Source organism: Molossus molossus, unplaced genomic scaffold, assembly GCF_014108415.1.
Source record: "Molossus molossus isolate mMolMol1 unplaced genomic scaffold, mMolMol1.p scaffold_m16_p_13, whole genome shotgun sequence".
Lineage (NCBI taxonomy): Eukaryota > Metazoa > Chordata > Mammalia > Chiroptera > Molossidae > Molossus > Molossus molossus.
The window spans coordinates 4,473,049-4,492,354 of NW_023425348.1; the positions used below are offsets into that span (position 1 = coordinate 4,473,049).

Genomic DNA, 19,306 nt, shown 5'->3' on the forward strand with positions numbered 1-19,306 from the left:
CTCCTTGGAGATAAAAAAAAAAAAAAAATAACACTTTCTAAAAATTTAATGGGGCACTGGCCAGTTTGGCTCAGCGGTTGGAGCGTCAGCCTGTGGACCAGAGAGTCCCGGGTTCAGTTCCCGCTAGGGACACATACCAAAAAAATAAATAAATAAAATTTAAATTGAATGGGGTATATTACCCCTATTAACTCCCATTAACACCCTTACCTCTTAATTCCTTGACCTGCTCTACTTCTGTTATCTTATCCACTACCTTGTTCTCAGCCACTCACCCTGACCTCACCCTGACCAGAAACCCTTCACTACCAATAACCAAAAGCATTCCATAATCTCACTGTCAAACATCCCACTCTTCTACCACTATACTCCTATCTTCCCAGCTTACTCCCTTCACAATGTCATTAATCCTTAGACCCCACTGACACCTACAATCTATTAATTTGACCATCTTTACACTGCCATTCACCATCTTCCTATTATAATTTCTCTACTCTCTTGGCCTTCACTTGCTTTGTCACACTCAAGTAGCAAAGCCCCAATCCTGGTGAAAAGAAAGTCACCCCCTACTGGAGGTCTACATCTATTCGTGCACATGTGATAGAGAAAAACACACACTATGCTGATTGGCCTCAGTTGAACTTCATGATCACTAACCTCAAGTGACCCTTACTGATACCTACCAATTATTCCATTCTTCTAAACTTTTCACTCCTTTACTTTTCAAAACTACTATTTTGCCTATCCTCTTGTATATCTTTAAGACTCCAAAATTTGTTCCCTCAATTTTCCTCTCAACTAATAATCTTACTTCCTACTTCACTGAAAAAATAAAAAACAATCAAGAAGAATGTCCAAAATTTCCCAAGACCACACCTGCCCTTGGACCGTTGCCCCTGTACTCTGACTTCTTACCTGTTATTATGAATGACACTTTCATTCTCCAAGCAAAGACCAATCTTAAACCCTTTCTTCTGTGCCCTAGACTCATATGCTGCAATGATATTGCTCTAGCAATTTTTCCTTATCTTTCCTGTAACATATAATTTTTGCTTCCTTGTTTGCTTTCCTTGTTTGTCCCATCTTAAAACTTAAAAAATAAAATCATGTTTTACCCCCACTTCCTCCAGTTACTGATCCATTTCTCTCTTCAACTTCATAACAAAATTGCTCAAAAGAAATGACCATATTCACTGTCTCCAATCCTCTCATCTCATTCTTTCTGAAGATTATTCCAATATGGCTTTTTCCACTACTAACTTTAACTACTTAATCAAAATCACCAATTATTTTCATGTTGTTAAATATAAAGATCAATTTTCAGGCCTCAACTACTTTCATGAGCCATAATTAACCGTCCTTACTCCTTTGGAATGCTGTCTTCACTTGGCTTCTAGTCTTCGCTTGTCCTCACACTCTCCTGGTTTTCCTAGTATTCTCTAGCAGCTCCTTCTCAATATCTTTTGGAGGTTCCTACTTTTCATTTAAATTTCTTAATGTTAAAGTACCCCAGGATTCAATCTTTGGATCTATTCCTTCTTTTTTCAACATTCAGTCCTTTAGTGACATCATTCAATCTCATAATTTTAAATACCACCTACATAGTCTGATAATCCCAAATGTTTATTCCTAACCATTTCCCATGAACTCCAGATTAATATGTCCAACCTTCTCAACCTTGAATTTTGGATGTTTAACATCTCATATTTATCACACAAAGCATAGCAATGATAGATTTTTTTGAAAGAATTAAATTTTTAATTTAAAAAATTGTTAAAATCATTACTTTTTTTTTAATAAGCTAGCCTATGATAGGCCAGTGAAATGCATACATTTTTAAAAATACAATAGACATCTTTGTGGTCCTTAAAAACATAATCTTCAACCTAAAATTTTAGACTTGCCCTAGCCAGAGTTACTCAGTGGTTAGAGTGTCAGCCCTTGCACCAAAGGGTCCCGGGTTCAATTCCCGGTCAAGGGCAAGTATCTGGGTTGCAGGTTTGATCCCTGGCCCCAGTTGGGACATGAATGGGAGGCAACCAATCGATGTGTCTCTCTCACATTGTTATTTCTTTCTTTCTTTGTCTCTCAGTCTCTCTCTCTTACCCCTTCCTTACCTCCCCCCCCCCAATCCCTTTCCACTCTCTCTAAAAATCAATAGAAAAAATATCCTCCAGTGAGGATTAACAAAAAATAGTAACAATAAATAAATAATAAAAATAAAATTCTAGACTCAACTAAACTATCATTTAAAGAAAACAGAGTTATCTTCAAACATTCAAGAGACATTCAGTGCCACAATTAAGGCAATTACTATATCAGACTCCAAAGGGAAGCTGTGAAAATCAATAACTTCCGAAAGAAAAGAGGCTTATTTATTTTATTTCCATGTTTAAATGTTAAACTTACTTTCTTCATGCTGCTATCTGACCAGCCCTCCATCCACAACACCTGGCATTTCTTATGCAATGCTGGATTACTCTCACAGTTTACTATGAAGTTCAAATTTGCAGAATCCATTATCAAAACAATATGCAAGTTTTGTTGAATTCCTAAAAAATATATTTTAAAAATTATAAGTATGGAATATTACAACAATAATAATTAGGGAAACCTACATATTGTTTGTTTTTATGAGATTACAATATTCTGAAATGGAATAGTAGGAGCTATTTATTAAAAAGAATAAGCTATGAAACAGTATTACAGTATGATTTTTATTTTGGTTAAAATATACTTGTGTGTGTGTGTACATACTAACAAAAAATATCCAGAAGGATATTCATGAAGAAGATAAGTGTGTATAATATATTGCTGTTTTGTATGTTATTTTTCAACATACAGTATGTGATACTGGATTCTATTTTATAATTTTTCTTTCAAGGATTCTTGTTTCAATAGTCACAAGCAAATCTGTATCTGGTTTTCTTTTAAAAGAAACATATTTTCTGTTTCAATATCAATGTTATTTTCCCTTCAAAAAAGACATTTTGAAACTTTTCTACATTTGCTTTGTTCTGAAACAGTTTAAAACAGCATTTGGATGATCTGTTTCTTAAAAGTGTAGTAGAATTTCCTTGAAATCCTGAAAGAGAGAGAAAGGAGGGTAGCTCTTTAACAACTTTCCCTATTTCATCAATATTAAGCGTTCTTTTAGAAAAATAAAGATGATAAATGTAATAGAAATGTCTGGGTGGTATTACTGCCTTGTTTTGTTACTTATTCAATTTTAGATATCTATGGTACACATAAACTGTTTCTGTAATAATAACAGGTTATTTAGTTTCAAAAAATCTATCGTCTGGCACAAACTAAATAGTTCATTAATTCTCTAAGATAGGAGATATAAGCACTAATTTTACCACAAGAAAACAGAGGCAGCAAAGTAAATATTTCAAAGAAAATTACCACACTTAATCCTTCCCTTTTGCTAAAATTTTGCTAATGTATGTTTGTTATAGGTTAGCCTTTAGGCTATGTAAGTGTTATTTCATAAAAGCTCCACACACACACAAAAAAGTATAAAGTACCAACTGGACCCAAAATTTAAGATACTTTGTAATCTATAAAAAAATAAAGTAATTTAAATGGTATTTATTTCACATGAACCAGAGTTTGAATTGATTAATGCATTATATGTCACTTACTAAATGTGAAGTAATTGAAGGTTGGTCCAAAAAATCCATCCTGTGAAGCCTGATCTTTAAGAGGCAACAGCAAGGGCTCCAATTCTTCAAGAGTATAGAGTCCAGGAACTTCACCTATAGCAGAGTATCACATTTCTCTTTACTTTTTTATTATCTTTATTAATTTGTTTTTGTTACAAATATTTCTCCTTTTTCCACCATTGACACCCTCCTCCCCATCCCTACAGCCCCATCCCCAGCTTTGTTGTCTATGTCCATCGGTTATGCGTACATGCATATAAGTTCTGTGGTTTATCTCTTCCCTCCCGACCCCCCCCCCCCCACCTTCTGGGGTTTGTAAGTCTGTAGCCTGCCTCTATGTCTCTGGGTCAATTTTGTTCATCAGTTTGTTTAGCTCATCATATTCCACAAATAAGTTAGATCATGTGGTATTTGTCTTTCTCTACTTGGCTTGTTTCGCTAAGGATAATACTCTCCAGGTCCCTCCATGTCATCTCAAATGATAAGAGATCTTTCTTACAGCTACATAGTATTCCATTGTGTACATGTACCACAGCTTTTTGATCCACTCATCTACTGATGGACACTTGGGTTGTTTCCAGATCTTAGCTATTGTAGATAGTGCTGCTATGAACATAGGGGTACATATATTCTTTCTGATTGGTGTTCCGGGCTTCTTAGGGTATATTCCTAGAAGTGGGATCACTGGGTCAAATGGAAGTTCAATTTTTAATTTTTTGAGGTAACACCATAGTGTTTTCCATAGTGGCTGCACCAGTCTGCATTCCCACCAACAGTGCACTAGAGTCCCCTTTTCTCCACACCCTTGCCAACACTTGTTGTTTGATGATTTGTTGATGGTGGCCATTCTGACAGGTGTATTTTGAATTAGTGCAACTAAAATTAAAGAGAAATGTGGGGGGTGGGGGCAGTGGCCCACATTTCTCTTTAATTTTTGGTGTATCACACTAATTCAAAATATATTTTCCATACATAATGCTTTTTATATTTTTGTATTAAATAATCTGCCCTTGTTCAGTCTTTGTCTCCAAAAATACACAAACTTGATCACCTCAATATTATTCACAAATCTACATCTGTTACCTTCATTTGATAAAATTCGAACTCCTAAGCAAACCATTCAAGACAGTTAATAATGAATCCATTTATCTGCCTTTTTAGGTTCATCTTCAACCCTCCCCTACAGGGCCTTGTGTTCTGGAGTATAAACCCATAGTCTTCCTCTGTCCCTTATCTTCCTCCCAAAATTAATGTTTATACTACTTTGCCAACTGCTATTCCCATGAGCCTTTCCTGACTATCCATATGCTAAGTAAAGGACTCATTTCTCTTTCACATGATATCCAAAGATATCACTATTTAGCATTTATCACATGACTTAATAATAAATGAATTACTTCCCGTGGCTGCCAATTAGATTCTGAATTCCCAGAGGACAAATATTTGATCATGTTCAATATTAATTAACCCTAGGGAACTCTTAGCAAAGTATCAGGAACACAAATATTTGTCAATAAATAAATAAATGAGTGACTATATGATGAATAAACTAGAGATGAGAAGAACTAATCTGTGAACTGTTACTAGGCAATAGAATGATGAAAGGCAAATCAAAGTTGACTAAAACTACAAGCATTTGATTGAGGGCCTGAATCATGTCCTCTATTGATCAGTATTTAGCACTGGGTCTGGCATATAATAGGTGTTTAATAAATATTTGTTAAACCAATATATTTATAGTTCACAAGAAAATTTGTTTATTATACAACCAAAGCACGGCATTCATGGAGGACCCATCACAGTTTGATTTCTATTTTTCTTTAGGCTCAACTCAGAGGTATCAGGTCATTCAGTATTCTCCAAGCTTGTACATATTCAAACACATGCACACATATATCTGTTCTATGTCTTTCTCTACATTGCAGCCATACAAAGATATTTTTGATTCCTTAAGTTTAGCAAAGAACGCTGGCTCTACTTACATGGTAGGGAATAAGAATTTGAAATAAAAAGAGAGACAAAGGCCTATTGAGTACTTTCTCTGGATGTATAACTTAGATTTTTGAATGCGTATCTTGATAATAAAGAGCAATTTATCTTGCTAACAATAATTACCAGATTAATGCTTATCTGGATGTTTGCTTTCACAAAGGAAAAAAAAAAAATACCTTCAAAGCTGGTTCACTAGTACATCTCAGACAAAATGAACAAGGTCTCCATCTAGTGACAACTTAAGCAATATGCAAGAATAAGAATAGGCACCATAAAAATAAAGAAGATATTCTATAAAAAGATCACAAACACTTCAAGCTTGCTGAAGACCTACCACATTCACTTGCCATTACCCCTCAATTCTTTTAACAGAAATTGACCTACCATTTGTCTAACAAGAGTCATGGTCTATATTTCTCATTTGAACTCTAAAGTATTGATACCTCTTGTATAAATTCAACGTGTTTTTCAACCAAAGCTGTTAAATTCTAAAGAAAAGACAACTTTATCCACAGCCTACCTGGCATGATGCAAAACAGTATTTATTAATAACTGAGTCAAGCATGAGCATCATTTAACCTTGTATTCAGTTCCCAATAAAGAAGGAACCTATGCAGTTGAAACTAGCATTTAACAAAGTTTAGTTTGTACTTAAATGACAAAATACTCTTGGTCCAGGTTTGAAGCTAAGCTACCACATACCGATTCTATAAACAGTGATTATTCATTGTAAAGAGATTCTAATAAATTTAATAAATTCTTCTGAAAAGAAAAAATATGAGAAATTACAAGTGTCTTCCCCAAGAAACCACCAAAAAGGTCAGGTGGATCCAGAGACAAAAGAAGTCTACCATGATATGAGAAAAATAATATCTCATAGTATCTGGAATATATCTGTATTCAGATGTCCATATTAAGGCCATACTGTAATTATCCAACCATTCCACTAATGATGGACAGTGAGGTACTACAAATGTTTTATTATAAATTATATTATATATTTCCATACATACTAGTTCTTTTATTTCTGTAGGTTAAATTTCTACAGATAATAAAATTGCTGTATCAAAAGGTATGGTACACTGGAAATAGTAATACCGAGACGCCTAGAAGAGCCATTGCAAGGCGGCCTTCCAGGGTTCCCTTGAGTAGTACTAAGTGCTGATATTCCTACTTTTACTTATAGGAAAAAATTTAAATGTGTTCATTAAAAATCATATTTTTGAAATTTTACAGGACGTAGTAATTTGTTACATATAGTTATTACTTTATGTGACTTTGTTTTCCTTTTAATGTGACCCCTCCCCAATGTTACATACTGTCTCTATTTTTCAATTACAGTTTACATTCAGCATTATTTTGTATTAGTTTCAGGTATACTGCATAGTGGTTAGACAAACCTATACTTTAGAAGTGTCCCCCCGATATTTCCAGTACCCACCTGGCACCAAACATAGTCATCACAGGATTATTGACCATATTCCTATGCTGTTATCTACTATTAATGGATTTTGTGCACATCCTTTTGGTTTGTGTTGATAAATTGATAGTCCGGTAGTGTTTTGGGCCCATATATTGGCTACATATTTTCTCTGCATTATGCATGCTTTTATAGAAAGCATTTTGAATTTCTTCAATTTGTAGAGATACTTTCAATGATTTGAAATTGCTAGGGTGAAGGAATTCAGAATTTATATTTTAAGTCAAATTTAGATTCCTCCCTATTTGTAGATGCTCATCAATCTCTTCCAGTGTTCCTTCCTGAGACTTCAGCCAGACAACACTGCTCAAAACTGAAAGACTCTGCATGTCAGTGTTTTTATTCTTGCCACTGTGATGTTAGAGAAATTACTCTTCTGCTCCTGTTCAGCTCAATCATGTATTCTTAATTTTAGTCATCATTTGTATTTCATTTTTTTTCCAGGTCCCTTGGATTATAGTGCCTCTGTTACTGGTTTTTAAGAGCTTGTTTATGACTAAAAATGTTAACCATTTCTCATGCTTTTTTGCTATTATTTTACTGTGGTGTTTTATTTTTTGGTTGTACCAAAGTTGTGTATTAAATATAATCATTTTCTAAAAACTTCCGGTCAAGATGGCGAAGTAGGTAAAGCGGTATCATGTCCTCCCACAACCACATCAAAGTTACAACTAAACTACTGAACAACCATCATTCAAAACCACCTGAAATCAAGCTGAATGGAAGTCCTACAACTACGAAATTAAAGAAGCAGCCGCATCGAGACTGGTAGGAGGGACGGAGGCGGAAGAGATGGCCCCCACATCCACATGTGGAAGATAAAAATCAGGAGGACACCTCAGCTGGGAAGGTCCTCCCTGAGGACTGAGAGGTCCCCCTCCCACACCAGGTGCCTCGCTCAGGGTTCCAGTGCCAGGAAGAGAATCCCCATCACTTCTGGCTGGAAAACCAGCGGGAACTGAGGCTCAGGGAAGCTGAAGCAGCTGGAGCCCCAGGCAGTTCCACTTAAAGGGCCCGTGCACGGACTTATCGGACACACTCCCTCTAAGCTGGGAAGGGAGGCAGCTCAAGGGACACCAGAGACATACAGGGAAGAACTGAGCTGTTTGGTATTGGAGTGAGGGGACTTGCTCTGGGACAGACATGCTGTCAGAGGCCTTTGTTCCTTTGGTGAGCCCTTCCCTGGGGCAGCAGACGGCAACCATATCTGGGACTCCAGCAACCTGGCTCATACTGGTTGCCCCACCCTGGTGATTCCCTGAGGCCCTGACCACCCAATTTCCAGGCCCACCCAAGCTATTGCCAGTTGCTTAACCATAAGATTGGCCTGTCTTGGATCCTGCTTCAGGTTTTCCTAAATTCTTTCAAACGAGCAGCATCTGGTCTCAGATAGCCCCATACCACTCATTAAGTAATACACAGAAACAAACACAGGGAGGCAGCCAAAATGAAGAGACAAAGAAACAGGTCCCAAATGAAAGAACGGAACAAAACCCAAGGAAAAGAACTAAGCAAAATGGCCCTGGCCAGTTTGGCTCAGCGGTTAGAGCGTCGGCCTGCGGTCTGAAGAGACCCGGGTTCGGTTCCTGCTAAGGGTGCGTACCTCTGTTGCAGTTTGTCCCTGGCCCTGGTTGGGTTGTGCAGGTGGCGGCCACTCGTGTCCCTTTCACGTAGATGTTTCTCTCTCTCTCTCTCTCTCTCTCTCTCTCTCTCTCTCTCTCTCTCTCTCTCCCCCTCCCGCCCTCCCTTCTTCCCACTCTATCTGAACAAAAAATGGAAAAAATGTCCTCAGGTGAGGATTAAAAAAAAAAAGAAATAAGCAACCTAACAGATGCTGAGTTCAAAATACTGCTTATAAGGATGCTCAATGAACTTAGTTAGAACCTCAGCAAACTTAGCAAGGGCCTCAAGAGCATAAAAAAGGACCAATCAGAAATGAAGGAGGCACTAACTGAAATAAAGAATAATTTACACAGATTCAATGGTAGAGTAGGTAAAGCCAAGAAGCAAACCATCGATTTGAAATCTAAGGAAGCAAAAAACACCCAATCAGAACAGCAAAAAGACAAAAAGAATCCAAAAAAATGAGGACAGTGTAAGGAGCCTCTGGGACAACTTCAAGCGTGCCAACATTCGCATCTTAGGGGTGCCAGAAGGAGAAGAGAGAGAACAAGAAATCGAAAACCTATTTGAAACAATAATGGCAGAAAACTTCCCTAACTTGGTGAAGGGAACAGACATACAAATCCAGGAAGCACAGAGAGTCCCAAACAAGATGAACCCCAAGAGGCCCACACCAAGACACATCATCATCAAAATGCAAAAGGTTCAAGACAAAGAGAGAATCTTAAAAGCAGCAAGAGAAAAGCATTTAGTTACACAAGGGAGTTCCCATTAGGCTGTCAGCCAATTTCTCAAGAGAAACTTTGCAGGCCAGAAGGGAGTGGCAAGAAATATTCAGAGTGATGAAAAGCAAGAACCTACAACCAAGATTACTCTATCCTGCAAAGCTGTCATTTAGAATTGATGGCCATATAAAGAGTTTTCCAGACAAGAAAAAGTTAAAAGAGTTCATCACCACCAAACCATTATTATATGAAATGTTGAAGGGTCTTTTTAAAGAAAAAGATAAAATATATGAACAAACAAAATGGCAATGAATACATATCTATCGACAATTGAATCTACAAACCAAATGAACAGGTACAACAGAAACATTCTCATAGATACAGAGAACATTTTGCTGGTTGCCAGATGGGAGGGGGGTTGGGGGAATGGGTGAAAAAGGTGAAGGGATTAAGAAGTACAAATTGGTTGCTAGACTGACAAACCTCAAAGGGAAGGGGGGTGGGGGTGGGAAGAAATAAACCAAAGTACTTATATGCATAACCAATGGACACAGACAACAGTGTGGGAAAAGGCAGGAGGGGGGCAAGAGTAGGGAGGAGGGGTCAATGGGGGAAAAATGAGGAATATCTGTAATACATTCAACAATAAAGATAAAAAATAAAAATAAAATAAATAAATATAATCATGTTCTGTTTTTTTTTTAATAAAAGGTACAGTACATGCCTGGTTGGTGTGGCTCAGTGGATTTAGCACCATCCTATGGACCGAGAGGTCCCAGTTAGATTCCTGATCAAGGCACATGCCCAGGTTGCAGGCTCCATCCCCAGTAGGGAGCATGCAGGAGGCAGCCGATCATTGTTTTTCTCTCACATCAATGTTTCCATCTCTCTCTCCCTTACTCTCTCTTTAAAAAATCAATTAAAAAAGACATTTTTTAAAAACGTATGGTACATTCTTTAAATAAGTCAGTACTGGTTGCTAACTTTCCCAAAGGGTTATAACAGATCACAGTCCCACCAAAAGCAAATGAGAGGGCTAATATTTCAGTATATTCACCAATGTTCATTCAATGTTAATAATCCTTTTTATACAACTCTTCCATCTTTTAGTTTTACAGAAACAAATTTCTCAATTCTCCTTCTCTGAGTGTGTTTAACCCCATGTCACCTTAATAAAAGCTATGTTAAAAGTTCTCTGAAACATAATTTTGCACAAGGTAATTTTACTTACATAATTTTTACATAATAACTTTTTTTTCTATGACTAGAAACCATTCACTTGCCTGAAGACAAAAGGCTATTGATCATCTCCAGAAACGCAGGATGCACAAATTGGTGATCCTCAAGAAGTAAAACTACCTGCTGTGCTTCAATCCCTGCAAGATTCAGCACCTGCACAAAAGAAAATGTTTGGGGCCATTAAATATTTTTTAACAGTTAAAAATTTTCATTCTGTACATAAACTAAGTCACATAATTTCTTTCTTTATTTGTATTTCAGTGATCACAATTAAAAATCAAATGTTAGCTATATAGTTTGGAAAGTAAATCCAGTCCATGAACAAATATTAATTGGGGGGTATTTTAATTATTTTATAGCTAGGACAGTAAAACAAAAGCTAGATCATTTTTACATGTACCCACATATGTCCATATAAATCCCTTCCTTTTGTTTCTTTCATGTCCATCTAACAATCCATTCTGGGGTACCTGGGAGTTTGATATCTTAATAGGAATCTTTTTCCTATCTGTATATAATATGACTTTCTAATAAACATGGGTAAATAATCAAAAATTAAAATAGAGACTTAAAATTGTGATTTAAAACTAAATAAAGCAAAAGACAATAGCTCACATGTTTGAGGTCATTTCTGAACTGCTTCAGCTCATACCCTCTGGAAATCTTTGGAGAAAACAGAGCTGCACCGTGCATGTGACTAACTAAGGAAATGACGGTTCGACGGCCGACACCACTGCGTCCTGCTAACAGAAGTGAACCTCCCGGAAAGCTCAGCACTCTATCAACCCAAGACATATACTCCAGGACTTCTTGAAAAAGTAAGATATCTAAATTCTGGTTATCACGTCCATAATGAATAAGACCCTTTTAAAAAATCACAAAGAATATTTTATAATTAATATAAGCCTCAATTACATAATAAAAATGTTAATATCTAGATTAAGTTATTAGCTTTTGATGCACTCTAGAAAAGGAGTTAAGTGACTACATATAATCTCACACTCTACATTTTATTTATCCAATAATTCAGCTTTATGGCCCTTTCTAAGAAAAACCACATATAATATCAAACAAGTTCAAGGGTTCACAATAATCAGTTACTTTTGGACATAATTACTATAACTAGTAAAAAGCAGTGTGAGATACCAGGTTAATTATAAAAAAACTTCAAAAGCTCTCAAATTTTACCAGTTGTTACAAATCAAATCAGTGTGTAAGACCATAGATAATAATCCTAAAACTCGAGAAACTTAATGCCTAAAAAATATTTTGTAAACTGTTTTTTTTCTTTATTAATTTTAGAGAGAGAGGGAGGGAGAGAGAGAGAGAAAAACATCAATGAGAGAGAACATCAACTGGCCACCACCTGCACACCCCCGCCACTGGGGATTGGGCCCACAATCTGGGCATGTGCCCTGACTGGGAATCAAACCGGCGACCTCTTGTTGTATGGGTCAATGCTCAACCACTGAGCCACACCGGCTGGGCTGAACTCTTGTACTATTTGGAGATGAGTCAAAAATGCACACACATGTAGTATGCATACCCTGTCAGAAACTGTGTGCTCAAGTGAAGGAAGAGAGAAAAAATAACTAGACCTCACATACTTAACTTTGAACATTCCCAACTTTGCAATATCCATTCCCGCTAATCAATCAATTAGCAGACCATGAAAAACTTTTCTTGATATACAATCCACACTAACTTTCAATATAAATATTAATTTTTAAAGCAATCATATATAATACTGTTTCTTCTCCTTTACTGTGATTAAACTTTAAAAAAAAAATTGTCTCTGACAGTGCTACTCAGTTTCAGTGAACCAGCAGCATCAACCACAGCATCTGCAAGCATATTAGAAATTCAGATTCTTTGGACCCTACCTACTGAATCAGACTTCCTTGGGATGGAACCCAGGAATCAGTATATTTTCTGGGTCATATGCTCACTAAAGTTTGACCCCACTATTCCCCGATGATTTCCAATTAATATTAAGCCTTATTAATATTTCCAACATCATGTTTCTTAGCAATTTTACATATACCTGTGTAAGTACATGTGCATCTAGTTAGATCTGCCACAATGAACAACTTCCAAAATAACTAGCTTTGCCTGGCCAGTGTGGCTCAGTGGTTGAGCACTGACCCATGCACCAAGAGGTCGCCAGTTCTATTTCCAGTCAGGGCACAATAAGAAAAAATTAAAAAATAATAATAATAACTAGCTTTGTTTGTTTTATAATTGTATACTCTATGCCCTCAAAAATCCTGCAATAAATATTTTTTAAATTGACTATAATAATAACCAAATGCCAATTTAGATTCATGATTCATATTATACCTTTGTAATAACATCCTTGAGATCTGTAGAATTTAGTTTTCCAAGTGGTTTTCCATGTGGAGGCAATGGTTGTCCTGGGGCTGCCCTTGTTCCTGAATCATGTCGGGCTCCCCATGTAACATAGAAACTATCTATAGAAATAAAAGACATTGTTTTATACATGTTATTTGTAATGGAAGCATCAGTAAAATATATTGCTCATTAAATTATTTTTAAATTAATTAGTTCAAATAAGATCATTTGCAAAAGGCAAAGATACATTATTTTAAAGTATCTTGGAAGATCAATAAGATCATTTAAGATAGAAAGACTTTAATTGCCTTATCACTCTACCTGAAAAGTAACTGATAGGAAGCAAACTTTATCTTTGCATCCCACTTTTCTTACCCTCCAAAATGACCTCCTTCCATCTAACTTTCCCCTGCTGTACCCCTTCTACTCTATTGGTCATATTTTCCTTCTGTTTCTCCAGAATCTCCATATAAAATATATAGATTAAAAATGACATGTAAAATTGGCAATAAAAATATAATCTCAAAACTCTCTTTGAGAAAGAACATAAATTTATTAATACTGACAAGGGCCCTAACTTCTAAGATAAGTTATAAAAATTAACCAGATTTTAATTAGAAAACAAAAATCCCACAAACGTCCCTGTAATTTATCTATAGTAGTGTTCCTGTTACCATGCAAAAAAGACCTGTTCACCATTCTATTGAACGTTTCCCTCCCAATTCCTCTGGGAGCTGTTCCATCAAGTAGCCTCCTTGTCACAAGCCCCTCAATTAAAGCTTAAACTTCCCTAGACCCAAGCTACATCATGTTCCTCTCCTCTCTTTCACCATCACATTTCTTACATTATCATATTATCTTTCTTACATTATCTCCTATCTTCAGAAACCACTAGACTAAAACTCTTCTTTGGGAACAACAATCGCCAAGTCCAAATCTGTTCTGTAGTCATCTTTTGTGGGCAGCTCCTTATGAAAGCTTTTTCGCTTGGATATGACTGTACTCATCAAGTCAAAAACATTGCTTCTTTTCAGTTTTCTGTTTATCCCTTATATGTTTACTTTTGCTGGGATATAACTGAGACTGCTATTCTTCAATTCTAAAAACTCCTCTTAAATTATTTAATCTCATCTGTGGTTTAAAGTATCAACTATTGCCCTGGCCAGTCTGGCTCAGAGGTTGAGCATCGGCCTGCGGACCAGAGTCCCAGGGTCGGTTCTCATTAGCAGCACGTACTACCAAATAAAAAATAAATAAATAAAACTAAATAAAGTATCAACTATTTATATACCACCAAACCAATTATTACTTATCTCTGGGCAAGTCTCCCAAGCTCTAGTTTAGTCCCATATTTCCAAATGCTTAGTAGACATATAATTCATGCATTCATTCATTAAATACTTGCTAATCATACACCTGTATTTAAACATTGTACTTGTTTAGAGATTAGAGAAGACGACGAACATAATCCGTGTCTTTATAGAGCAAAAAACTGAATGTACATGCCCAAAAGACACTTAAAAAGCTTGCAAACATTCAAACATACATCTAAACTGAACTCATTATCTTTACACCTCATCTTTTCTCACCTGGGCTGTTGTGGTACCCTACCTTGTATCCCTGCTACAAGTCTCTACCCCTTCAACTATGTCCTCACTGCTACTAGAGTATTACATACAAAACAAAATCTGATTGCTCCACACCACTCCAATATCACAAATAGTTTCCCATTGCCAAAACAAACAAAGAAACACAATTCTCCTAATCAAGGCCCTTTGCCATCGGGCTCCACTGACTGCTTGCATCTCCTGTCTCCCTCTCCGCCTCATTATATACTCAGTTTTCCCAAGCCTTTTATACTTTACATATTCTTTCTCCTGTCTGGAATACCCTTCCCTCTTCTTCCCTTAATATAGTAAATCTTTTCCCTGGCTGGGTGGTCCAGTTGGTTGAAGCGTTGTACTGTACACCAAAGACTGCAGGTTCAGTTCTGATCAAGGTGCATACAGGAGGCAACCAACCAATGTTTCTCTTTCACGTAACTCGCGCTCTCTCTCTCTCTCTCTCTTTCTCTTTCCCCCTTACTCTCTCTAAAAATCAATAAAAACATATCCTTGAATGAGGATTTTATATATATACCTGGTCAACCTTTAAGACATAGTGTCTCTATAATTGCTCAAAAACATAATCTTAAGTGTTAATAAAAATATGTATAGGAAGTATATACTAAAAGTGACACAAAACTGATAAAACAAAGACTAATAAACAGATATATGATGTTCATGGACTAGAAGACTCAACATAATAAAGATGTTTATCCTCCCCAAACCAACATATAGAATTAAAATGCAATTCCTAACAAAATCTCAGCAATATTGCTTATACATATAAACAAGATTATTCTGAAATTTATATAAAAAAGCAAAGAAACTGAAATAGCTAAAACAATTTTGAAAAAGAATAAAGCAGGAGGAATCAGTCTACCCAATTTCAAGACTTCTTATATAGCTACAGTAATCAAGACAGTGTGGTTCTGGCAGAAGTACACATATGGAACAGAAAGGAGAACCCAGAAATAGACCAACACAACTAATTTTTTACAAAAGTGCAAATTCAAGGTAGAAAAGTAGGCTTTTCAACAAATGGTGCTGAATCAAGTGGACATCCATAGGCAAAGAAGTAACCCTTGACCCAAATCTCACTCTTTATACAAAAATTAACACAAAGTGAATCATTGACTTAAAACATAAAACTATAAACTCTGAGGGGAAGAAAATCTTCAGAATCTAGGTCTACACAGAGTTATTACACTTGACACCAAAAGATCCTTAAAAATAAAAATTAATTCATTGGACTTCATAATATGAAAAACTTTTTATCTGTGAAAGGCCCTATTAACAGGATGAAAAGACAAGCTACAGAGTCGGGGAAAATATCTGTGAACCACATTATTTGACAAAGGACTAATATCTAGAATATATAAACAACTCTCAAAACTCAACAGTAAAAAAATAAACAATCCAATTAGAAAATGGGCAAAAAGACATGGAGACATTTCACTAAAGAGGATCTACAGATGGCAAATAAGCCCATGAAAAATGTTCAACTTTATTAGTTGTCAGCCAAATGCCTATCAAAACTACAATGTCATCAATACACATGTATCAGAATGGTTAACATAAAAAACAACACCCAGTGCTGTCAAGGATGCAGAGCGATTCTATCACCGATATGTCACTGATGGGAATGTAAAATGATACAGCCACTTGCAAACAGCATGGCAGTTTTAATAAAATAAGCATATAAGTACCATACAACCCTACAACTGCACTTACGAACATTCATCCCAGAGAAACAAAATGTATGTTTACACAAAAACCTGTACATGTATGTTTACCACAGTTTTCTTCCTAATAGTAAAAAACTTTGGAAGGGAGGAAAAAATGGTGGTGGAGTGAACGGAAGCTACACAGACCGTCTCCCAGAACCAAACTGGAATTACAACTATAACACAGACAAATCGACGAGAAAAAGCAACAGAAAAGCAGCCTGGAGGACCATATAACCAGGGACTCTGACTCCATCCGGGTACGCTTGCGAAGGCGCGAGACGGGGGCTGGGAGCCCACGGTCGGCAGCTCAGCAGCGGCCTTAGCTGGGAGCAGAGCCCTCGGGTCACACTCCCAGGCGGCCCCACAGCGCAGAGCCGGGACAGAGGCTAAAACAGCCACAGCCACTCACCTTGGGCTCCTCCAGAGGGAGGGCAGACTGGACTGGAGCTGTGTCGGGACACTCGGGATCTGGAGGGCACTCAGAGCTTTGGCTGAGTGCAGCCACTCAGGACGGTGGCCACGTTGCTCCTTCCCAGGGCTCTGAGAGAGGCAGCAGCCCCTCCCTCGGAGATCCAACCCCACCCTGTGGGCCATTGAAGTGCTAATTGAGGCTCACTAACGACCAGCACCTGCCCCACCCTTGGGAAATCCCCTTGTGCTAAGCACCTGAGGGAGCTTTTCAATCAACTGACAACCCAAATCTCATCAAGTAACCTAGACTGCTAGCCTCCAGGCAGAAAGCTAGAGGATAACAGTACCTTTCCTGGGCTGGCAACTTTAACCAGGAAAGTAAGACTTGACAGTGGTGTTCAACGTGGGTCCTCCCTCGCTCATCTAAACACAGGAGAGGGAGCCACAAACAGCAGAACACCAACACCCACAGGGAAAACTTGACAGACTCCAAAGCCCACAGTGATAGCCCAAATGGTGAAACACAGAAACAGAAGCCAAATGAAAGAGCAAGAGACCTCCACCGAAGATGAGATCAATGTGGAGCAATTAGGCATGTTAACAGAGCTAGAATTCAGAGCCATGATCTTGAGGAAGCTGAACAGCATGAGTAAGGATATAGAGACACTGAAAATAAGCCAATTGGAAATTAAAAACCAACAAGAAGAGATAAAAAATGACATATCAGAAATGAAAAACACATTGGAAGGTTTAAAAAGCAGAGTAGAGGAAGCTGGGGACCGGATCAGTGAATTAGAAGACAGGGTAGAAAAAATCAACCAATCAGAAAAACAAAAGGAAAAAAACTATTAAAAAAACAGGAAGACAGCTTAAGAGAACTATGGGACAACTGGAAACGTAATAATATTCGCATCATAGGAGTCCCCGAAGAAGAAGAAAATGAGCAAGGGATAGAATATATATTCAAAAAAATAGTGAGAGAACACTTCCCTAATTTGGTGAAGGAAGAAGGCATTCAAGTTCAAGAAGCACAGAGAGTCCTAAGTAAGAAGAACCCAAACAGGCCCACACCAAGACACATAGTAATTAAAATGCCACAAATTAAAGACAAAGAGAGAATCCTAACAGCAGCAAGAGATAAGCAACAGGTTACCTACAAAGGGAACCCAATAAGGCTCTCAGCTAACTTCTCACAAGAAACACTACAGGCCAGAAGAGAATGGCATGAAGAAATCAAAGTCATGAAAAACAAGAATCTGAATCCAAGACTACTCTACCCAGCAAGGCTATCATTCAAAATAGAAGATCAAATAAAGAGCTTCCGAGACAAAAAAAGGCTAAGGAAATACATTAGCACCAAACCAGCACTGCAAGAAATGTTAAAAGGACTGCTGTAATTAGCAGTAGAAATGGGAAGAAAAATAGAACCACACTAAACAAAAATGGCAATAAATAAGTACATATCAATAATCACCTTAAACGTAAATGGACTGAATGATCCCATAAAAAGACACAGAGTAGCTGATTGGATAAGAAAGCATGACTCATCTATATGTTGTTTACAAGAGACCCACCTCACAACAAAAGACTCACATAGGTTGAAAGTGAAGGGATGGAAAAAAATTTTCCAAGCAAAAAAAAGCTGGGGTAGCAATACTCATATCTGATAAAATAGATTTCAAAATGAAGACCATAACTAGAGACAAAGACGGCCACTACATAATATTGAAAGGATCTATCCAACAGGAAGATATAACCTTGATAAACATATATGCACACAATATAGGAGCACCAAAATATATTAAAAATCTTCTGGAGGACGTCCAAGGAGCAATCAACAACAATACAATCATAGCAGGGGACTTCAACACCCCGTTGACAGCACTGGATAGATCCTCTAAGCAAAAAATTAGCAAGAAAACAGAGACTTTAAATGAAACACTAGACCAAATGGATTTAATAGATATCTACAGAGAATTACACCCTGAAACTACAGAATACACATTCTTCTCAAGTACACATGGGACATTCTCAAAGATAGACCACATGATAGGACACAAACTAAATCTCTACAAGTTCAAGAAGATTGAAATCATATCAAGCATCTTCTCAGATCACAATGGCATGAAACTAGAAATCAATTGCAACAAGAACATGCAAAGACATTTCAACACATGGAGGCTAAATAGCATGTTATTAAACAAGGAATGGGTCACCGAGGAGATCAAGGAAGAAATTAAAAACTTCCTGGAAACCAATGAAAATGAACACACAACAACACAAAATCTATGGGATGCAGCGAAAGCAGTTCTGAGAGGGAAGTTCATAGCACTACAGGCCTACCTCAAAAAAAAAGAAAAAATTCTAATTGACTGTCTAACCTCACAACTTAAAGAATTAGAAAGCAAACAAAAAGAAAACCCCAGAGCAAGCAGAAGGAAGGAAATAGTAAAGATCAGAGCAGAAATAAATGACATAGAGACCA

The 19,306-nt window shown here is 37.1% G+C and overlaps 1 protein-coding gene across 1 annotated transcript in view; it reads right to left on the reverse strand.

The window, feature by feature from the left end:
- The window catches only part of DYNC2H1 (dynein cytoplasmic 2 heavy chain 1), a 432,306-nt gene that overhangs the window by 305,650 nt on the left and 107,350 nt on the right, over positions 1 to 19,306 (reverse strand). Inside the window, exons 48-52 of the mRNA XM_036258012.1 lie at positions 13,068 to 13,198; positions 11,343 to 11,591; positions 10,772 to 10,880; positions 3,648 to 3,761; positions 2,410 to 2,552 (exon numbers count right to left, since the gene is read on the reverse strand). Of these exons, the coding sequence (XP_036113905.1) occupies positions 2,410 to 2,552; positions 3,648 to 3,761; positions 10,772 to 10,880; positions 11,343 to 11,591; positions 13,068 to 13,198 (746 nt within the window). The remainder of the gene's footprint in view (positions 1 to 2,409; positions 2,553 to 3,647; positions 3,762 to 10,771; positions 10,881 to 11,342; positions 11,592 to 13,067; positions 13,199 to 19,306) is intronic.